Source organism: Bombina bombina, chromosome 3 (genome assembly GCF_027579735.1).
Source record: "Bombina bombina isolate aBomBom1 chromosome 3, aBomBom1.pri, whole genome shotgun sequence".
NCBI classification, from domain to species: Eukaryota; Metazoa; Chordata; class Amphibia; order Anura; family Bombinatoridae; genus Bombina; species Bombina bombina.
Window position 1 is genome coordinate 1,062,231,355 of NC_069501.1, and position 24,600 is coordinate 1,062,255,954.

General features: G+C 37.7%; 1 protein-coding gene across 1 annotated transcript in view; it reads right to left on the bottom strand.

Annotated features, from left to right (window-relative positions):
* SOAT2 (sterol O-acyltransferase 2) overlaps positions 1-24,600 on the bottom strand; it is a 149,380-nt gene that overhangs the window by 7,439 nt on the left and 117,341 nt on the right. Inside the window, exons 12-13 of the mRNA XM_053708323.1 lie at positions 24,496-24,594; positions 4,337-4,472 (exon numbers count right to left, since the gene is read on the bottom strand). Coding sequence (XP_053564298.1) covers positions 4,337-4,472; positions 24,496-24,594 — 235 coding nt within the window. The remainder of the gene's footprint in view (positions 1-4,336; positions 4,473-24,495; positions 24,595-24,600) is intronic.

Here is a 24,600-nt window from a genome sequence, read left to right on the forward strand (position 1 = left end):
TTTCCCTTTAAATGAGTAACAATTAATAGCTACGTTTCTAATGTGATCTTCATATGTTATTAAGATAATTTGATAATAGCTATGTTTATTTATAAAAACAACAACAACTAAATAACATAAATACAAAGTTTGCACTGTCAGAGTCATCACTATATAATTTAATATTAGGTCATTTACATGATTTCTCAAGTTGCACACATTTGCACTCTTCATATCCCTATACACATTTATTTATTTTTATTAACGTTTTTATTTTCATAGACATTTGATATTATGATGTACTTTTTTCTTCATACTAAAAGGGACATTGTACACTAGATTTTTCTTTGCATAAATGTTTTTTAGATGATCCATTTATATAGCCCATTAGGTAGTGTTTTTATAAAAAAAAATTGCATAATCAACAAATTCAGGATAACAAGACAATGCAATAGCACTTAGTCTGAACTTCAAATGAGTAGTAGATGTTTTTTCTGACAATTTTAAAAGTTATGTCTTTTTCCACTCCCCTGTACCATGTGACAGCCATCAGCCAATCACAAATGCATACACGTACCATGTGACAGCCATCAGCCATTCACAAATGCATTCACACTTATTCTTGCACATGCTCAGTAGGAGCTGGTGACTCAAAAAGTTTAAATATAAAAAGACTGTGCACATTTAGTTAATAGAAGTAAATTGGAAATTTGTTTAAAATGGCATGCTCTATCTGAATAATGAAAAATTAATTTTGATTGAGTGTCCCTTTAAAAACATTGTGTTGATTTTCAGACTCCTAATCAAGCCCTACAGTGCCAGATGTATACAAGCGTTTACTAGGGTTGCCAGGTGTCTGCCACAAAAATACTGGACAATCTGTCAGTAACTTCGCACAATGGTAGATGGGGGTCAGATATTACCCCAAACAAACTCTACTTCAGCCCCCACTCTTGAACCCCCAATGTATATTTTTCACAACTAAGCAATTATTTTACCCCTTGGCTGCCAGTAAGTAACATACAAATCAATAATTTTACCTCTTTGGCTGCTAGTAACTCATGTAAATAGAGGTGATTTTACCCTCTTGGCTGAGAGAGAGAGAGAGAGAGAGAGAGAGAGAGAGAAAGAGAGAGAGAGAGAAAGAGAGAGAGAGAGAGAGAGAGAGAGAGAGAGAGAGAGAGAGAGAGAAAGAGAGAGAGAGAAAAAAAGAGAGAGAGAAAAAAAGAGAAAAAAGAGAGAAAAAAGAGAGAGAGAGAGAGAGAGAGAAAAAAGAGAAAGAGAGAGAGAGACATAGTGAGCGATATATATCTTTTTTTTCAACCTTTTGCTCAGAAAGTGTTGTTAACAATTCTCATACATTAGTAGTTTTTTGTACCCATCACTCTTTCATTCATAAATCCTAAATTCCTCAACAAAATATTTATATATATTTGAAAAAAAAATTATCTTGCTCTTTAAAACTTTTGCTGCATAGTTTTACAATCCAGCCAGTTGCTTCTAATTTGTATATTACCTATTCCAAAAGATAAATTTCAGTATTATGCTCTGTGACAATGAAAGAGTTAAGGCTATATAACTGCAGAAACTTTTGGATAGGTCAGTTTGCTTGATTTGTAATGCTTGGTTCCACCTCTGTGTAAAAGTCTGGGAGGGAATCAATTTACATTCACTTTGTCATTGTAGTGTGAGCACGGCATGGCAAGAACAGGACAATGCTGTGGTCACAGGTGTCCATACAAAGCAACGAATCTTGTACTTACATTTCTAGCAGGAACTGGTTAATGGGAGCCTGGCCAGCTATGGGGTAGTTTTACTTATTACAGTACAGATTGCCTTGGTCTAGTTAGGTGCTAGAGCTGTATCTCCCATGAACAGAGGAGGAAGATCTTTGGTGCTGAATGGTGACTGGACAGACAGTGCAGGTAGCCCAGGTCTTCTTGCTGTCGTGATGTCACACGTGTGATCACGTGAACTCCGACAGTCTCTCACACACTCAGGCAGCATGCACGGCGCATGCTGAGTCAGAGCCGGGGCACCGCAATCAGCCGCCTGTGTGACGAGAGATGGGTGATTACCGACTACAGTAGTAGTAGGGCTAGAAGGGGTGCCGGGCCAGGGCTGGGCTAATGGGCTTGGGACCTGCTGGGTAGATTAGGTTACTTGGCCTGGATGCGGCTTGGTTGGACTCCGGACAAAAATTTGTAAAACACATCTTAAGTACCTAAGGCTTTTTAAAAATAAAATTACCAGGCAGTAACCTAAAATACCGGATAGTCCGGTCTAATATCAGACACCTGGCAACCCTAGGGTTTACAGACTCCTGCAGGCTTCTGTTTATGTTATGTCTTTTTATATGCAGGGAAGGGGGGAGATGGGGAGTGTCTACTCTTTTTGTTTACCCAGCCCGTTTCAGTGGGTGTCACCACCTAACCTTATCAACAGTGCTAAACTGGGAGCTTCTAAGTAAGGTTTTATACTGGATTTTTAGATCAGCATCTGTGCATATTCTTCTTTATAGTAGTGTCTATTACATGCAGTTATATGAAAATTGGTGTATTCTGTCCCTTTAAGTAGAATTGGTGAGAACTGGTTAACTGAAACACAATTTTTAAGGATTAGTCAATACAATAGTATTGCTGGTCTTAACATGTAGTTAATAGAACCTTTTTGGAATTTAAGTTCTATATATAAGAAAACCATTTCATAGATCAATAAATATATTTTGAGAAACTTATTTATGAGCATTTGTTTGTGTTGTACACATTAGGGAAAACTTTCATTTGTGTTACTGCCAAAGTTAAAGGGACGTTCCAAGCAAAATTTAAAAGCACATAGATGAATTTCATCTTTGAATAGGAACATATTTACAATATAGATGTATTGGCAAAAATGCTTCTAATAAAAGTTATCACTGTTTTAGTGTTAGCATTTTTCTTTGCAGGTGCATGTGATGCATAGCTAGATATTCTCAGCACAAGCATTTTAAATACTGCAGCTGCTCAGCGCATCATTGGGTCTTGTATCATGTCAGCAATTAACAAATTGAGCCACTACCAGATGGTACAAGCACCTTAGGCTCTCTTAGCAAGTGCTGTGTTTAAAATGCTGGTGCACGGTGCATACATAAATACACTTTTGAAACAGCTATAACTTTTATTAGAAGCATTTTTGCTTTTAAATCTATGTGGATTCCAATTTTGGCTGTAATGTCCCTTTAAGGTTGCCATGTCAAGACTTTCACAGAGATTGATGAGCTTATCTATATTACAATACAGAAAATATAACTTTCCCAGGAACTTTTAGAATATTTGTCCAGTGTTTGAAACTGTGCTGGCGTCTCTTGAAAAGTGTGCAGTATATTTTAGTTAAAGGTGGTCTGTCCAACATATCTCCCAACATTTCCAAAAGGTTTTCTGGGATGGGGCGTTAAGGGAACTTGTTGATGGGCTACTGCAGGAGTATCATTGTTATAGGCAGGTTGTGGGCAGAACATGTTTTGGGTGGGTCAAGGAGTTTCTTGGCAGAGCCGGGACAGTCCCTTAAAACCTGGATGAGAAGTGGACCATGACCATCCAGGAGGACCCAGAAAAGTTAGGTGGTCTTGGAAAATGGTACTGGCCTATAAAGGGACATCATACACAAACATTTTCTGTCATCTGTATGAAAAAGCAGCATTAAAACATGTTTTGTTTTTTTTGCCTGAAAAAATATGAAGTAAAACTATATATATATATATATATATATATATATATATATATATATATATATATATATATATATATATATATATATATATATATATATATATATATGTAAGTTATAAGTCATACAACAGTATCAGTGGTCTACTTCATACTATTGCAAATTAGAGGAAGAATTTGGACACATCACCAAATGAGTATTAGTAGAAGTATGCACCAGCCAATTCAAATTAGGAATACTGTTGTGTTAAATGTGGCTACACAAGCATATACTTGTGCAAATGTAAGGCAGCAGATGATGCCCACTCGCCATGATGCTAGATGAACAGGTTTCCCAGCTTCCCGGCTTGGAACCATGTCCATATGGAATATGCTAATTGGAGCCCTATATCTGCAATACCATAAGGTTATAGTATAAATGGTGCAGAATGTCTGTCAAAAAAAAATGTTAAAGTAAATACTGTCATAATTTTGTGAAAAACAGTTTAGCCTATATCAGTATAGTAAAGATAGCAGATATATTTGGTGATTTCACAGCTCTGCATTGCAACACTTATGTTAATGTTCAATAGGATTCTGACCTATCATTTGTACAAAACAGGTTACTGGTAGGATTTTTTTTTTTTTAAATAGACCACTAAAATGTTGCTTACCTCCAAAAATTGCAAAGAGACAGAACATAACTGGGTAGAAAAAGCCCAGAGACAAAGTGATGGCGTATTCATGTACAGACGCAGAAGTGAGAAACACAGCGAGCATGATCCCAACACGGAAGCGCTCCTTACACAGCTGAAAAATAGCAACAACTGTCATATTAGCCATTTATAGACAAGTTCCACACACTATAGTGTATTAGTGTATTCAGATTATGGCCTAGATAACAAGAGGAGCACTATCTACATATAAATAAATAAATAAATATACAGTATATATGTGCCCCAAGGCAGAACATACAGTGATCTGAGATGTCATCCCAGAAAATGCAGCATGTCTGCATAAAGAACAGGTCACATGCAGGAACGGTTACTGCTTTAACTTTGCATCACTGCTCCATATCAGGGCTGTTCTCCATATCAGGGCTGCATTGTGTAAGTTTTCCTTAACACAGTGCATCCATAGCAAAGTGCTGTTTGAAGTGAACAGTGAAATATGCAGGAGAGCTGCAAAGCAGCAGCGCATTGATTGTTGACTGTTTTTCAGAATTTTTTTACAAACCTGCCCCCTAGCCTTTCCCAGTCTGCAAAGCATTTTTTTCTGAATGTAAGACATTCTTATGAGCAAAGCATCTTTTTATTACCACATTTATATGTTAGACTAAGAGAAAAAGAAACAAATGTATTCAAGAGACATTTATTTGTTTGTCTGCAGCTAATTTGCAATTCAATTTTTTTTAACTGTTGCAATATATTATAAAACTTTTAAAATTGCTTTATTCTCCAGTTAACCAACGCATTGCAATTGAACTGCCTTATTTAAAATTGAATTATATTTAAAAATAACCTACAGAAACATTTTCACTAAAAAAATCTCATTGCAGAAAGTGAAAAAAGTTCTGCCTCTGGGTATATGTGTGTATGAAGAACAAAAGGTATTTAAACAATTTCTTAACTAACCTTTGGCTTTAGCACAGTTCAGCAAAAGAGAGAACTGAATTTTGGAGCACGCCACCTAGAACTCTGTGAGGTGAGGGAGATAGCTCCCTGCGCTATTCCACCTCCACATGTTAGGGTGCCTGAGGCTTTTGCTTGGGCGCTATAATTTTATTTTTCAACTTGTAATATGAAAGAATACAAACGCTATTGATTAAACTTGGCTAATTGGCGCACAACAGCACTAATATGTTTGAGAATAGATTCTGAAACCAGTTGCTCAAACATACAATATAACTTTCAGTTTGTATTTTGTCTGCTTTGCCTGTAATTGAAATAACAATGTAAAGCTTTTCCACTGCCCCCCGGGGAGGCTGGAGTGCAGTCTATGGAATTTAGAACCTTCACATCCCTACATGCTGCACATTGAGTGATATGTGCAGAAGCTCATTTATTGTCTTTGCTCTTTTTCATTTTTTCTATTGCTTTGAGAATTTCTTCCCCTGATATCGGCGCATTTAAAATTTTAAGATATTCAGGCGGGATTATAGGCACTTTTATCTTTGTCCAGAATTTTTCTAGATTATCCATATTGATATTAACCTTGTTATAAATTTTCTTATAAAATGCATGAAAAGCTTGACTTATGTTTTCCGTATCTAAATGTCTATTTACTTCTGTTTTGATTGTGGGTATAAAATTCCGGCTCTTTCTTTTTTTAACTAACCTAGCTAAGTGTTTAGCTGAGCAGCCAAATGAACCTTTAAATTGAATATTAAGTTTTACCTCCTCCCGATAAGACTTTTGCTTTAACATAATATCACGGTCTTTTCTGGCTGCACAATATATTTCCCAATTTTCTTTGGATCTCTCATTACAAAATTTTCTGTAAGCGTTCCTTATCCTATTAGCAGTTTGAATTTCACTTGCCCTATTTTTTTTATTCCAGGCGTATAAATACACCTTGATTTCCCCTCTTAACACGGCTTTAGAGGCCTCCCAGAAAGTCTAAATTTTATTAAAGCTGGCAATATTAAAGGAGACGTAATCTTTCCATTTCTGCTTCAACCAGAGAGTAAATCTAGGATTATTTACCCAGAAACGAGGAAAGACGAAATTTTGAGAGCCATTTTTTGTTCTTGTCAGGGCAGGAAATGTTAAAGAGATAATGGCATGATCAGATATTTCTATATCATTTATCCGTGGAATTATATTCATAATAGAAAGTGATTCTGAAACAAATAAAAAGTCAATCCGAGAAAACGTTTTATGGGACTTGGATTCGCAAGAGTAGACCTTAGCATCTGGATTATTAATCCTCCAAATATCAAACATTTTAAGTTTAGAAAGAAAAGATTTAAAAGTTTTTGCAATCCTATTATAATCATGCAACTTTTTCTTTGATAATCTATCCAACTCCGGGACAGGGGACATGTTAAAATCACCTCCGATTATGAGATTCTGACCCTTAAAAGGATATAATTTTACTTTTAATTTTTCCCAGAATAAAGGGCTATGTATATTAGGACCATAGAGATTGCATAGTACAAGGCGAACACCATTAATTAAAACTTGAGCAATAATGTATCTAGCTTCCGTATCCAGTTCTGTATTGATGACTTTAACATCTAGATCTTTATGAAATAAAATTGCCACTCCGGCCTTTCTATTTCTAACAGGTGTAGCTATTAGATCACCTACCAGCTCATTTATTGTCACAGCAAAGTAGGAGAAATAGAAACCTAGATTTTCAAGACAGATAAGAACCATAAACCCAACAAGTCTGCCCAAAATGTTCTAAATGTGTACACCTATCTAAATCATAGGATAGCCTTATGCTTATATCCCAAGAGTGTTTTTCATTACCACCTCTAATGGAAGTTTATTCCATGTATCAATCACCCTTTCTATGAAAAAGTGCCTCTGCAAATTACTCCTCAACCACTACCCCCTCAGCTTGAGATCATGACCTCTTGTTCTGGAATTGTTCTTTTTGTGAAAAATACACACAGCCTTGGCATTACTAAGCCACTCAATACAAAAATTACTATCATATCACCTCTTTCCATTCTCTAAGCTATACAAATGTAGGTCATTGAGCCTTTCGGCAGAAGTTTTATTTTTTAAGACCATTTACCATTTTAGTTGCCATCCTTTGAACAGATTCAGTTTATTAAAAATCCTTCTGTAGATATGGCCTCCAGAACTGTACAGGTGGCCCTCGTTTTACAACGGTTCAATTTACACCGTTTTAAAATAACAACCTTTTTTTCCAGTCATGTGACTGCTATTGAAACGCATTGAGAAGCAGTGCATTTATTAAAATAGGCAGTAGGTGGAGCTGTCCGCTTGTGTTGCAGCAAAGCCAAGCAAGCTGAAATTAATCAGTTTAACCACCAGACCTGAGCTATCGAGCAGATTTCAAAGGAACAAGATCTTCCTGACTATAAAACAGTCCAGATTGGAATGCATAGGAAGAACTGTTTTCAGAAAAATGCAAGTGAAGTCTGTGTTGTGTGATTATTTTATTAGGTTTATAATGCTGTTTAACATTTAAAGTCTTCATTTCAAAGCTTTAAAAATAATGTATTAGGTGTTACTTATGAAAATATTGAGAGGGGCCTGCAACATATCTCCCTCACTTCCCATTGACTTACATTATAAACTGGGGTTCAATTTACAACGGTTTCAATTTACAACCATTCCTTCTGGAACCTAACCCTGGCGTAAACTGAGGGCTACCTGTACACAATACTCAAGATAAATAATATTCAATAGGTTTTTCAAGGGCATTTACAGAGAAATAAACCCAAATTTTTTTCATGATTCAGATAGTGCATACACATTTTAAACAACTTTCGGATTTACTTCTATTATCAAATTTGCTTCATTCTTTTGGTGTCTTTTGTTGAAGGAGCAGAAATCACTTCTGGGAGCTAGCTAAACACATCAAGTAAGGCAATGACAAGAGGCATACATGTGCAGCACAATCAGTAACTAGCTCCCAGTAATGCATTGCTGTTCCTGAGCCTACCTAGGTAAAGTAAATTGGAAAGTTGTTTAAAATTGCATTAAAAATGAAAAAGTCCATTTAAAATATCTATATTGTATCCATATTTTTTGCAATGAAGTGTTTTTATAAAAACATGGCTAATGTCCCTTTCAGTACTAGATTATTGTACTATGTATTCCCTCAAGGTAACAGAAGTGTACTTGGATTGGGTTCTTTTGAATATGAAAAATATATATATACTTTCTTGCACAGAGTCACCTAGATTACGAGTTTTGTCGGTAAAGCCGTGCGGGGCTAACGCTCAGTTTCAGCTCACCGCTCACCTACAGACAACACTGGTATTACAGGTTTTTTTCAACCCGGCGTTAGCCTCTAAAAAGTGAGCGAAGAGAAAAATTTAGCTCCACATCTCACTTCAATACCAGCGCTGCTTACGGTAGCGGTGAGCTGGCTAAACGTGCTCGTGCACGATTTCCCCATAAGAAACAATGTGGCAGAATCGGCTGTAAAAAAAACACCTGCAAAAAAGCAGCGTTTAGCTCCTAACGCAGCCCCATTGATTCCTATGGGGAAAGAAAATGTATGTTTACACCTAACACCCTAACATGAACCCTGAGTCTAAACACCCCTAATCTTACACTTATTAACCCCTAATCTGCCGTCCCCGACATCGCCGCCACCTGCATTATATTATTAACCCCTAATCTGCCGCTCCAGACACCTCCGCCACCTACATTATACTTATGAACCCCTAATCTGCTGCCCCCAACATCGCCGCCACCTACATTATAGTTATTAACCCCTAATCTGCCCCCCAACATCGCCGCCACTATAATAAAGTTATTAAACCCTAAACATAAGTCTAACCCTAACCTTAACACCCCCTAACTTAAATATAATTTAAATAAATCTAAATAAAATTACTATTATTAAATAAATTATTCCTATTTAAAACTAAATACTTACCTATAAAATAAACCCTTTTTATTTTACAGGCAACTTTGTATTTATTTTAACTAGGTAGAATAGTTATTAACTATTTAATAACTACCTAGTTAAAATAAAGACAAATTTACCTGTAAAATAAATCCTAACCTAAGTTACAATTACACCTAACACTACACTATCATTAAATTAATTACCTAAACTAACAACAATTAAATACAATTAAATTAAATAAACTAAAGTACGAAAAAAAAACACTAAATTACAAAAAATAATAAAATAATTACAATTTTTTTAAGCTAATTACACCTAATCTAATCCCCCTAATAAAATAAAAAAGCCCCCCAAAATAAAAAAGCCCTACCCTATACTAAATTACAAATAGCCCTTAAAAGGGCCTTTTGCGTGGCATTGCCGCAAAGTAACCAGCTCTTTTACCTGTAAGAAAAAATACAATACCCCCCCAACATTAAAACCCACCACCCACACACCCAACCCTACTCTAAAACCCACCTAATCCCCCCTTAATAAAACCTAACACTAACCCCTTGAAGATCACCCTACCTTGAGACGTCTTCACCCAACCGTGAAGAAGTGGTCCTCCAGAGGGGCAGAAGTCTTCATCCGATCTGGGCAGAAGAGAACCTCCAGACGGGCAGAAGTCTTCATCCAGGCAGCATCTTCTATCTTCATCCATCCATCCATCCGGAGCGGGTCCATCTTCAAGCCAGTCGACACGGAGCATCCTCTTCCAACGACATCCAAATGAAGAATGAAGGTTCCTTTAAATGATGTCATCCAAGATGGCGTCCCTTGAATTCCGATTGGCTGATAGGAACAGCCAATAGAATGCAAGCTCAATTCTATTGGCTGATTGGATCAGCCAATAGGATTGAACTTCAATCCTATTGGCTGATTGCATCAGCCAATAGGATTTTTCCTACCTTAATTCTGATTGGCTGATAGAATCCTATCAGCCAATCGGAATTCAAGGGATGCCATCTTGGATGACGTCATTTAAAGGAAACTTCATTCTTCATTTGGATGTCGTTGGAAGAGGATGCTCCGCATCAGCTGGCTTGAAGATGGACCCGCTCCGGATGGATGAAGATAGAAGATGCCGCCTGGATGAAGACTTCTGCCCGGATCGGATGAAGACTTCTGCCCCTCTGGAGGACCACTTCTGCCCAGTTGGGTGAAGACGTCTCAAGGTAGGGTGATCTTCAAGGGGTTAGTGTTTTGGTGGTTTTATTAAGGGGGGATTGGGTGGGTTTTAGAGTAGGGTTGGGTGTGTGGGTGGTGGGTTTTAATGTTGGGGGGGTATTGTATTTTTTCTTACAGGTAAAAGAGATGATTACTTTGGGGCAATGCCTCACAAAAGGCCCTTTTAAGGGCTATTTGTAATTTAGTATATGGTAGGGCTTTTTTATTTTGGGGGGCTTTTTTATTTTATTAGGTGGGTTAGATTAGCCCGCTTGGGCTTGGATGAAGATTTCGGAGCCTCTTCTGGACGGATCGGTTTTTTTTTACAGGCAAAAGAGCAGAATTCTTTGGGGCATGCCCCGCAAAAGGCCCTTTTAAGGTCTGGTAAGGTAAAAGAGCTTTTCTATTTTTATTTTAGAATAGGGTAGGGCATTTTTTTTTATTTTGGGGGGCTTTGTTATTTTATTAGGGGGCTTAGAGTAGGTGTAATTAGCTTAAAATTGTAAATAATTTTTTTATTTTTTGTAACTTAGTTCTTTTTTTATTTTTTGTACTTTAGTTAGTGTATTTATTTGTATTTAATTGTAGGTATTTGTATGTAATTTATTGATAGTATAGTGTTAGGTTTAATTGTAGATAATTGTAGGTATTTTATTTAATTAATTTATTGATAGTGTAGAGTTAGGTTTAATTGTAACTTAGATTAGGATTTATTTTACAGGTATTTTTGTAATTATTTTAACTAGGTAGCTATTAAATAGTTATTAACTATTTAATAGCTATTGTACCTGGTTAAAATTAAAAAAAGTTATCTGTAAAATAAATATTATTCCTAAAATAGCTACAATATAATTATAATTTATATTGTAGCTATATTAGGGTTTATTTTACAGGTAAGTATTTAGCTTTAAATAGGAATAATTTATTTAATAAGATTTATTTTATTTCGTTAGATTTAAATTATATTTAACTTAGGGGGGTGTTAGGGTTAGCTTTAGGGGTTAATACATTTATTAGAGTAGCAGCGAGGTCCGGTCGGCAGATTAGGGGTTAATACTATTTATTATAGGGTTATTGGGCGGGAGTGAGGCGGATTAGGGGTTAATAACTTTATAATAGTAGCGGTGAGGTCCGGTCGGCATATTAGGGGTTAATAATTGTAGGTAGGTGGCGGCGACGTTGGGGGCGGCAGATTAGGGGTTAATAAATATAATATAGGGGTCGGCGGTGTTAGTAGCAGCAGATTAGGGGTACATAGGGATAACGTAGGTTGCGGCGGTGTGCAGTCGGCAGATTAGGGGTTAAAATAATTTATTAGAGTGGCGGTGATGTGGGGGTACATAGGTAGTTTATGGGTGTTAGTGTACTTTAGAGCACAGTAGTTAAGAGCTTTATGAACCGGCATTAGCCCAGAAAGCTCTTAACTCCTGGCTTTTTTCTGCGGCTGGAGTCTTGTTGTTAGATTTCTAACGCTCACTTCAGCCAAGACTCTAAATACCGGCGTTAGAAAGATCCCATTGAAAAGATAGGCTACGCAATTGGCGTAGGGGGATCTGCGGTATGGAAAGGTCGCGGCTGCAAAGTGAGCGTTAGACCCTTTCCTGACTGACTCTAAATACTAGCGGTAGCCCAAAACCAGCGTTAGGAGCCCCTAACGCTGGTTTTGACGGCTAACGCAGAACTCTAAATCTAGTGGTATGACTAAAACTGAAACAAAATTTGCTGACAAAAACATTTTATGCAAGGTGTTATCAATCCATATCTAATTACTGCTCTTTTGTCAAATTTTCTAAACTTAATTTTATGAAATTTTAAGAGAAAGACATGGTATATATCACAACAGTTAAATCTGTTAAATCTGTATTGCATGTTCAACCCGTAATACCATAAATAAAAACAGGTTAATAAACCTTTACTCCAGGAGTATATAATGAGTTTGGAAGTTCCAGAGCAGTGCTAATATCGTTGCCTAAATTTTTTCGAATCTGTGAATCAATTGATTCTTCCTATAGAAATAAGCATAACCCATGAGTATGCGTTTAAGTTATGCTGTGCCTATGCTAGCTGTAGAAACTTTTTTTGTTGTGTTGAGAGTTACTTGATACTTGTTTTAATTATTAACAGAGAACTGTTAAAGTTTTTATATTGGGTAATATGTGCAATACAGCCAATACAGTTTACAGTTTTGTTTTTTTATATTTTAAAGTTGCACTTCTGTTTGTTTATGAAACTTGGTTTTATTTAATTTTAAGTTTGATAAAGATGTTATATATCACAACGGCTAAATCTGTGTCTGTATTGCATGTTTAAACTTTAATACCATAAATAATAACAGGTGTTATGTTTACTCCTGGAGTATATAATCAGTTTGCAAATTATAGAGAAATGCTTAAATAATGCATTACACTTTAACTAAACCCCTTAGATTTTAGTCAACTAAAATCTAGTGGAGATTCAATCGACTAAAACTAAAACAATTCACATGACTAAAATACGACTAAAACTAAAATGGCATTTTAGTGAAAAGACTAAAACTAAGACTAAATGGAAATTTGCCGTCAAGATTAACACTGCTTGCACAGGCTGGGGTCTTATGCAGTGTAAATGTTATTATGCACAGTTTATGACACTTTTTCTCCTCATTATCATATCTGCTTACTAACTAAACATCGCTATGTAAATAATGTGACCTGTCTAAAAGGGACATTTATACACTAGATTTTTCTTTGCATAAATGTTATGGAGATTATCTATTTATATAGATATACAACTTTTTTTTTTTTTTTTTTTAAATGTATAGTTTTGCTTATTTTTAAATAACATTGCACTGATTTTAGACTCCTAAACAGTGTTAATTTTGACGGCAAGTTTCAATTTAGTCTTAGTTTTAGTCTTTTGACTAAAATGCCATTTTAGTCATCTGAATTGTTTTAGTTTTATACTAGTTTTAGTCGACTGAATCTCCAATACATTTTAGTCGACTAAATCTCCAGTAGATTTTAGTCAACTAAAATCTAGGGGGTTTAGTTAAAGTGTAATGCATTATTTAAGCATTTCTCTATCATTTGCAAACTGATTACATACTCCAGGAGTAAACATAACACCTGTTATTATTTATGGTATTAAGGTTTAAACATGCAATACAGACACAGATTTAACCGTTTTGATATATAACATCTTTATTAAACTTAAAATTAAATAAAACCAAGTTTCATAAACAAACAGAAGTGCAATAAAATATATAAAAAAAACTGTAAACTTTATTGGCTGTATTGAACATATTACCCAATATAAAAACTTTAACAGTTCTCTGTTAATAATTAAAACAAGTATCAAGGAACTCAACACAACAAAATGTTTCTGCAGCTAGCACAGGCACAGCATAACTTAAACCCATATTTGTGGTTTATGCTTATTTCTATAGGAAGAATCAATTGATTGTTCACAGATTCAAAAACGTTTCGGCAACAATATTAGCACTGCTCTAGAACTTCCAAACTCATTATATACTCCTGGAGTAAAGGTTTATTAACCTGTTTTCTTTTATGGTATTAAGGTTTGAACATGCAATACAGATTTAACAGATTTAACTGTTGTGGTATATAACATGTCTATTTATCTTAAAATTTAATAAAATGAAGTTTCGTAAATTTTACAAAAGAGCAGTAATTGGATATGGATTGATTATAACAACTTGCATAAAATGTTTTTGTCAGCAAATTTTGATTTAGTTTTAGTTATAGTCTTTTGACTAAAATGTCATTTTGATTTAGTTTTAGTCATAGTCTTTTGACTAAAATGTCATTTTAGTTTTTGTCATATTTTAGTCATTAGAATTTCTTTAGTTTTATAGTCATTTTAGTCTAGTTTTAGTCGACAAAATTAACACTGCTCCTAAAGCCCCAAAGTTTTAGGAAAATACCAACATATACCTAACTCCAACTTGCTCCTGTTTGTGTGAAGAGTCTTTTCATATGCAGAGGAAGGGGGAGTGGGGGAGTGTCTGCTTTTTTTTGCTATAGAACCACTTGCAGTGGGTGTTCCAGCTATCCTTTTCAACAGTGCTAAACTGGGAGCTTCTAAGTAAGTTTTTAAAAGGTTTTATACTGTATTTTTAAATCAGTATCTGAGCATATTATTCTTTATAGTAGTGTCTATTACATGCAGTTGGTGTATACTGTCCCTTTAATTCCCTATGTAACCCCATGTGACTAGCCAACCACACCTTGCAAACCAAACGTTCTCGGGTAGATTAAAAATGAAAAAAAAAATGATCTGCCATATGTTTGCAATAGTATTTTCTTACAATTTGCGTCCATATGCTTCAAGCCATGCATGGAGTTTTATTCTTATTCAAAAAGGAGAAACAGTGTTATACATGGAATTCAAGCAGAAGCTTGTGTATTTGCTTATGAACCATACAAATGATTTTGGGCCAGATTACAAGTGGATCAGGATTTAACACTCCCATGCTAAAAGCCGAAGTTAGAATATTGAGATTGCATTATCGTATTCCCCTATAAAAGTTAATGGAGCAAAAAAAGTAGGAAAAAATCTTACACCCTACTCACGCGCAAACCTGATTGCATATCCTCAAGTGCACTAAACAGACAGGAAAATAATAATATATCACATGCCAATGTTCTTCACATAGCTTAAATATGTTCTATTTATTCATAATATATATATATATATATATATATGTGTAAATACATATATACACAAATAAATACATATGTACACACATACAAACACACACACACACACACACACACACATATATATATATACACACACACACACACACATACACATAGAGAAATGCACTCACAGGAACAAACAACTGGCTCAATACCATTGTTAGCCCATTCTATGGCGATTTAACACCTGGGTGGATTCCTTGCTCAGTGTGCTTGGAGGAATATAGCTACATCTCACTGACGAGGCCCAATGAAGGCTGAAACGATCATCTGGGGGTTGCTGTGTTCCTTGTTCAGAGAGGAATTGCCTGATATTTCGGTGCTGGACTGACCGTAATAGGCGGGATCAGACTGATATACTACAGGAAAGTTCTACTCTGTGAAAAGCATTGCAGGGCTAAAAAGCTGCACCCAGGTGGTAAATCGCCATAGAACAGGCTAACAATGGTATTGAGCCAGTTGTTCGTTCCTGTGAGTGCACTTCTCTCTATATGTATTTAGTCTCCCTATGGGAAAAAGGGTTAACCAGACGTGGACTCCTTGCTCAGTGTGCTTAGAGGAATATAGCTACACCTCACTGACGAAGCCAATGAAGGCTGAATCAATCATCTGGGGTTGCTGTAGGACCGTAAACATTTTACTCCTACCCAATATAATTCTAATGACATCCAGACCACTAGTGTTTGTTATAGAGGTGTAAAGGCTCATAATGTCCAAACAAAACATTTCTCATAATTAACATATAGTCCATCTATCTTTTCTTGAAAAACACTAGTATCTTTTATGTAGGACCTTAATTGTGCCATAAAGGGCCTCAATTTGTTTAAGTATACATAAATATTTGTAAAAATAAAATCTGGTATGGCCACAATTGGTCTGCTAGGAGGTGCCTTAAGATTTTAATGCACCTTTGGCAATGTGTAAAAACTGGAATAGAGTGTTCCTCTTTAATCAAAAACCTGTTTGTATCAGCATCTATTATACCATATCTAAATGCTCTCTAAACCTTGGTCACAATATATTTTTTAATTCTGGAACAGATTGAATTTTTAGGAATATTTCTCTTGTAAGGTGTATCCAGTCCACGGATTCATCCATTACTTGTGGGATATTCTCCTTCCCAACAGGAAGCTGCAAGAGGATCACCCACAGCAGAGCTGTCTATATAGCTCCTCCCCTAACTGCCACCCCCAGTCATTCTTTTGCAGCTCTCGACAAGGGAAGTATCAAGAGAGATGTGGTGAATAGTGTAGTTTATCTTCAATCAAAAGTTTGTTATTTTTAAACGGTACCGGCGTTGTACTGTTTTTTACCTCAGGCAGAAATAAGAAGAAGAGTTTTGCCTGAGGTTTTTGATGATCTTAGCAGGTTGTAACTAAGGTCCACTGCTGTTCTCACACATAACTGAAGAGTATGGGGAAACTTCAGCCGGGGGAACGGCCTGCAGAATTAACTGCCCTGAGGTATGTTCAGTATATTTTTTTCTAGAGGATGATAAGAACTAGAAAATGCTGACAGTGCCTGATATATTTAAGGTAAGCCTGATTGCAGTGATTTAATAAACGACTGGCATCATGCTTGCAGTAAAGGGTAATATTCATATTACTTTCTATTATGGCTTAGTATGTAAAACGTTTGCATATATATAAAGAAGGTTTTTTTGCTGAGGGTGATAAATCTTTATTTGGGGCCTAGTTTTCCACATGGCTGACTAGATTTCTCCTAGGAGTAGTTACTTATGGCCCTTTCACTTTGAGTGCATGGTGGGAGGGGCCTATTTTCACGCTCTAATTGCGCAGTTGTTTTTACATTCTGAGACATCCAGCTTCCCTGAAGGAGTCCCCTGACATATTGGACCTCTGTAAAGGGTTTTTGTGCCTACAAAAGTAATTTTATGGGAAGGTAGGAGCCACAGTAGAGCTGTGGCAGTTTGCTTGTGACTGTTATAACGGTTTTACCATTTTTTGCTTCGTTTTTGAGCCTGAGGGGTTAATCATCCATTAGCAAGTGGGTGCAATGCTATTTTAGTCTGTTATACACACTGTAAAAATTTCATAAAGTTAACTGCTTTTTTCACTGTTTTGCAGTTTTTGTGTTTGTTTTTTTCCCTTAAAGGCACAGTACCGTTTTTTATAATCTGCTTTTTCACATTAATTAAAGTGTTTTCCAAGCTTGCTGGTCTCATTACTAGTCTGTTAAACATGTCTGACATAGAGGAAACTCCTTGTTAATTATGTTTAGAAGCCATTGTGGAACCCCCTCTTAGAATGTGTACCAAATGTACTGATCTTACTATAAGTTATAAAGACCATATTCTGGCTTTAAAAGATTTATGAAATTGACAAGGGGGAAGTTATGCCGACTAACTCTCCCCACGTGTCAGAGCCTATAACTCCCGCTCAAGGGGCGCCAAGTACATCTAGTGCGCCCATTGCGTATACTTTACAAGACATGGCGGCAGTTATGAATCATACTCTTACAGAAGTATTGTCCAAACTGCCAGGGTTACAAGGAAAGCGAGACAGCTCTGAGGCTAGAACAAATACAGAGCTCTCTGACGCTTTAGTAGCTATGTCTGATATACCCTCACAATGTGCAGAAGCCGAAGAAGGAGAGCTTCTATCTGTGGGTGATTTTTCTGACTCAGGGAAGACACTTCAACCTGATTCTGATATGTCTACATTTAAATTTAAGCTTGAACACCTCCGCATGTTGCTCAGGGAGGTTTTAGCAACTCTGGATAACTGTGACGCCATTGTAGTCCCAGAGAAATTGTGTAAATTGGATAAATACTATGCAGTGCCTGTTTACACTGATGTTTTTCCAATACCTAAGAGGTTTTCAGAAATTATTACTAAGGAATGGGATAGACCAGGTGTACCGTTCTCTCCCCCTCCTGTTTTTAAAAGATGTTTCCTATAGATGCCGCTACACGGGACTTGTGGCAAACGGTCCCTAAGGTGGAGGGAGCAGTCTCTACCCTAGTGAAGCGTACAACTATCCCTGTCGAGGACAGTTTTGCTTTTCTAGATCCAATGGACAAAAAATTAGAGGGTTACCTTAAGAAAATTTTTATTCAACAAGGTTTTATTCTCCAGCCCCTTGCATGCATTGCCCCAGTCACTGCTGCTGCGGCCTTCTGGTTTGAGTCTCTAGAAGAGGCTCTACAGGTAGAAACCCCATTGGATGATATCCTTGACAAGCTTAAAGCTCTTAAGCTAGACAATTCATTTGTTTCTGACGCCGTTGTTCATTTAACCAAGCTAACGGCTAAAAACTCAGGTTTTGCTATTCAGGCGCGTAGGGCGCTATAGCTTAAATCCTGGTCAGCTGATGTTACTTCAAAGTCTAAGCTTCTCAAAATTCCCTTCAAGGGGCAGACCCTATTCGGGCCTGGACTGAAGGAGATCATTTCTGACATCACTGGAGGAAAAGGTCACGCCCTTCCTCAAGATAGGTCCAACAAATTAAGGACCAAACAGACTAATTTTCGCTCCTTTCGAAATTTCAAGAGTGGCACAACTTCAACTTCCTCTAATACAAAACAAGAGGGAAATTTTGCCCAGTCCAAGCCGATCTGGAGACCTAACCAGGCTTGGAACAAAGGAAAGCAGGCCAAAAAAACCTGCTGCTGCCTCTAAGACAGCATGAAAGATCAGCCCCCGATCCGGAAACGGATCTAATAGGGGGCAGACTTTCTCTCTTCGCCCAGGCTTGGGCAAGAGATGTCCAGGATCCCTGGGCGTTGGAAATTGTGTCCCAGGGATATCTTCTGGACTTCAAAGCTTCTTCCCCAAAAGGGAGATTTCATCTCTCACAATTATCTGCAAACCAGATAAAGAGAGAGGCATTCTTACATTGTGTTCAAGACCTCCTAGTTATGGGAGTGATCCACCCAGTTCTAAAGGAGGATCAGGGGCAAGGCTTCTATTCAAATCTGTTGTAGTTCCCAAGAAAGAGGGAACTTTCAGACCAATCTTAGATATCAAGATCCTAAACAAATTTCTCAGGGTCCCATTCTTCAAGATGGAGACTATTTGAACCATCCTACCTATGATCCAGGAGGGTCAATATGACTACCGTGGACTTAAAGGATACTTATCTTCACATTCTGATACACAGAGATCATCATCGATTTCTCAGGTTCGCCTTCCTAGACAGGCATTACCAGTTTGTGGCTCTTCCCTTTGGGTTAGCTACGGCACCAAGAATCTTTATGAAGGGTCTAGGGTCACTCCTAGCGGTCCTAAGGCCGCGGGGTATAGCAGTAGCCCATTACCTAGACGACATTCTGATACAGGCGTCGAATTTTCAAATCGCCAGGTCCCATACGGACATTGTGCTGGCATTCCTGAGGTCTCATGGGTGGAAAGTGAATGAAGAAAAGAGTTCTCTATCCCCTCTCACAAGAGTTTCCTTCCTAGGAACTCTGATAGATTCTGTAGAAATGAAGATTTACCTGACAGAGGCCAGGTTGTCAAAACTTCTAAATTCCTGCCGTGTTCTTTATTCTACTTCTCGCCCTTCAGTGGCTCAGTGTATGGAAGTAATCAGCTTAATGGTAGCGGCAATGGACATAGTGCCGTTTGCCTGCCTACATCTCAGACCGCTGCAACTTTGCATGCTCAGTCAGTGGAATGGGGATTACACAGATTTGTCCCCTCTACTAAATCTAGATCAAGAGACGAGAGATTCTCTTCTCTGGTGGCTATCTCGGGTCCATCTGTCCAAGGGTATGACCTTCCGCAGGCCAGATTGGACAATAGTAACGACAGATGACAGCCTTCTGGGCTGGGGTGCAGTCTGGAACTCCCTGAAGGCTCAGGGCTCGTGGACTCAGGAGGAGGCACTCCTTCCGATAAACATTCTGGAACTAAGAGCGATATTCAATGCTCTTCAGGCTTGGCCTCAGCTTGCTGCGGTCAGGTTCATCAGATTTCAGTCGGACAATATCACGACTGTAGCCTACATCAACCATCAAGGGGGAACAAGGAGTTCCCTAGCAATGTTGGAGGTTTCAAAAATAATTCTATGGGCAGAGGTTCACTCTTGCCATCTATCAGCTATCCATATCCCAGGAGTAGAGAACTGGGAGGCGGATTTTCTAAGTCGACAGACTTTTCATCCGGGGGAGTGGGAACTCCATCCGGAGGTGTTTGCACAGTTGATTCAACTTTGGGGCAAACCAGAACTGGATCTCATGGCGTCTCGTCAGAACGCTAAGCTTCCTTGTTACGGATCCAGGTCCAGGGATCCCAAGGCAGCGCTGATAGATGCTCTAGCAGCGCCTTGGTCCTTCAACCTGGCTTATGTGTTTCCACCGTTTCCTCTGCTCCCTCGTCTGATTGCCAAGATCAAGCAGGAGAGAGCTTCGGTGATTTTGATAGCACCTGCGTGGCCATGCAGGATTTGGTATGCAGATCTGGTGGACATGTCATCCCTTCCACCATGGACTCTGCCGCTGAGGCAGGACCTTCTACTTCAGGGTCCTTTCAACCATCCAAATCTAATTTCTCTGCATCTGACTGCTTGGAGATTGAACGCTTGATTTTATCAAAACGTGGTTTCTCAGAGTCGGTCATTGATACCTTAATTCAGGCTCGATAGCCTGTCACCAGGAAAATCTATCATAAGATATGGTGTAAATATCTTCATTGGTGTGAATCCAAGGGTTACTCATGGAGTAAAGTCAGGATTCCCAGGATATTATCTTTTCTTCAAGAAGGATTGGAGAAGGGATTGTCAGCTAGTTCCTTAAAGGGACAGATTTCTGCTCTGTCTATTCTTTTGCACAAGCGTCTGGCGGATGTTCCAGACGTTCAGGCGTTTTGTCAGGCTTTAGTTAGAATCAAGCCTGTGTTTAAACCTGTTGCTCCGCCATGGAGTTTAAATTTAGTTCTTAAAGTTCTTCAAGGGGTTCCGTTTGAACCTCTGCATTCCATAGATATCAAGCTCTTATCTTGGAAAGTTCTGTTTTTGGTAGCTATCTCTTCGGCTCGAAGAGTTTCAGAGTTATCTGCCTTACAGTGTGATTCCCCTTATCTGATCTTCCATGCAGATAAGGTAGTTTTGCGTACTAAACCTGGGTTTCTTCCTAAGGTGGTATCTAATAAGAATATCAATCAGGAGATTGTTGTTCCGTCACTGTGTCCTAATCCTTCTTCAAAGAAGGAATGTCTATTACATAATCTTGACGTGGTTCGTGCTTTGAAGTTTTATTTACAAGCTACTAAGGATTTTTGTCAAACATCTGCATTGTTTGTTGTCTACTCTGGACAGAGAAGGGGCCAAAAGGCTTCAGCAACTTCTCTTTCTTTTTGGTTAAGAAGTATGATCCGCTTAGCTTATGAGACTGCTGGCCAGCAGCCTCCTGAAAGAATTACAGCTCATTTCACTAGAGCGGTGGCTTCCACATAGGCTTTTAAAAATGAGGCTTCTGTTGAACAGATTTGTAAGGCGGCGACTTGGTCTTCGCTTCATACTTTTTCTAAATTCTACAAATTTGATACTTTTGCTTCTTCTGAGGCTATTTTTGGGAGAAAGTTCTTACAGGCAGTGGTGCCTTCCATTTAAGCGCCTGCCTTGTCCCTCCCTTCATCCGTGTCCTATAGCTTTGGTATTGGTATCCCACAAGTAATGGATGAATCCGTGGACTGGATACACCTTACAAGAGAAAACAAAATTTATGCTTACCTGATAAATTTATTTCTCTTGTGGTGTATCCAGTCCACGGCCCGCCCTGTCATTTTAAGGCAAGTGTTTTTTATTTTTAAACTACAGTCACCACTGCACCCTATAGTTTCCCCTTTCTCTTGCTTGTCTTCGGTCGAATGACTGGAGGTGGCAGTTAGGGGAGAAGCTATATAGACAACTCTGCTGTGGGTGATCCTCTTGCAGCTTCCTGTTGGGAAGGAGAATATCCCACAAGTAATGGATGAATCCGTGGACTGGATACACCTTACAAGAGAAATAAATTTATCAGGTAAGCATAAATTTTGTTTTCTCTATACTTAGACAAATTATTGAGGCCCTTCATGACACAATTGATGTCCTTCCTTCCTTGATACGGTCCTTACCACGTAGTCAACTTTTAAGAGTAAGGAGGATTGCAAAGGATGAAGAGGTAGTGAGTAATGGAAATGAGTCAACATTTTTTGGAAAGGGGGTATCCAGGCTAAATAATTGAAAAGTGCATTAAGGATGTGCTTACAACACTAGAAAGGCAGGCTATGGAGAAAATTACTAAGAAACAAAAGATTGTATTTATAACTTGAGTTTAATGCTTTGTGTTAGAATTTTAAGGGATTGTAACCCTGGAATAGAAGTATTTGCCAGTCCTCTAATACCAGCCTATACACACCCTCCTAATTTGAGGGATGCGTTAGTTAGCGCAGATATAAGGAGTCTCAATCCATGTAGAATAGGCTATATCACTTAAAAAAACAATGGATGTTTTTCGTGTTTAAATTGATCCAGTTGTAATAGCTTAATTAAAGGGGATAGTTTTTCTCATCCAAGTACCAATAAGAAGTTTAAAAAAATAAATGGCTATTTTACTTGTAATGCTACATATGTTTATTTGATCAAATGTATCTTTATTTGAATGTAAGTTTAGGAGCCGGCCTATTTTTGGTTCAGAAATTGGGTAGTGTTTGCTGATTGGTGGCTACATTTAGACACCAACCAGAAAGCGTTACCCAGGTGCTGAACCAAAAACTGGCTGGCTCTCATGCTTACATTCCTGCTTTTTCAAATAAAAATAGCAAGAGAACAAAGAAAAATTGATAATAGGAGCTCTATCTGAATCATGAAAGTTTTGACTAGATTATTCCTTTAATGCCCCAATACCATACCATTTTTATTGGCTGGTCATTCTATCTCTCAATTGAGATTTTAGGTCATTGATTGTATTCCTGTCTCCCGAGGAGGTGGTAATAGGGAATTACATTTGAAGAAACATGAGGCTTTCTGGATTTATAACTTAAAGAAGTAGATCTTTAAAGGGATGAATAGAGAAATATAATGGAATTTATTTTTATGACATTATTTTGCTATGCTGTATTGTGTGTGTATATGTATATATATATATATATATATATATATATATATATATATATATATATATATATATATATATATATATATATATACACACACACACACAGTATATATAGTATTCTAGTGATTTTATATGCCACTAGGGGTTCAGTTAGTAACTAATTAAATTGTAAAGGATTTAGATGGGTGGAGGAATACATCTGTGTTACGTATTTAAGGTTGTTCATAGTTTACAATGTATGGGACATGATTAAGAGCATGTAGCCAGAAACGTAGTCCGTCTATGTTTGTATCTTCTTCTTTTGATATAATAAATTTATCTTCAAGCTTTAAGTGGTGCTGCTGTTATGGGTTTTCTATCCATTTCAACTGACTCATATGCTGCCTTGAATGTTCCTTTAACCCCTTGAGTGCTAACGACGGCTCAGAGCCGTCGCTAGCACTCTCCCACCTTGAGGGAGATCTGGGGTCTCCCACCCACTCCTACCCCGGCGATCGGGCATGCATAGTGACAGGCATCGCCGGGGCTTCACATTATGCGCGGTGACATCAAGTGCAATGACATGATGATGTCACCGCCCAACTATATTTAACATTAACAATGTTAAGTATAGGAGCAGGGGGCATGGTGCTTAGAAAACTGTATCTCAGGCATCTAAGCAGCTACAGACCCACAAGACCCACCATCTAACCTTTCCAGCAGTGTAAGTCCTTAAAACAGCTTAGCGCCCAGGAGGGAAAGTGCTTAGCACTCAAAGGGTTAAATAGACCAGTTTTTAAAGAACAATTAAATGAATAGAAGAGTTTGTACACTTAAGCCATGCGAGTTGCATATTAAAATAAAATGTTTACTTGATATTATTATTAGTAGTATTATTATAATGCAGGCATAGATAAACTGAACCATCCCAATAACTATTTTACAGGGCAATATGTACACATGCTTTATAGTATTTCATTGTAACAATGCAATATCCCCTATGTAGAGAGACTGTGTATGCTCCTGTTTGGAATAAATCTATGAGTAAAGTGTTCCACTTACTCCCTAGTGCCTTAAATAATTCATTGTGCCTTGTAGAGCACTGACCAGACCAAAACTGTACCCTAAAAGAAGTTCTAGCACAGAAATAGAAAATTAACTGGCCAGGGCATAGGAAAATATCAAAGAGTTTAGACATGGTGCTCAAAGAGACATTTGTTAATATAGAGGAAATCATGGGTGAACTATTGAGAATCCCTCCAAATGCATATGCTCTGAGCTGGCCTATGGTCAGAATTTCCCCCTCTGCTCCATAAAGCCTTACCCAGAGCAGATCCTGGTACACATAATGATACAACCAGTCATGAACAACGACATTCCATGTGCGATAGTAGTTTGAAAAGGATTTTGAATTCCACCAATCCTGAAT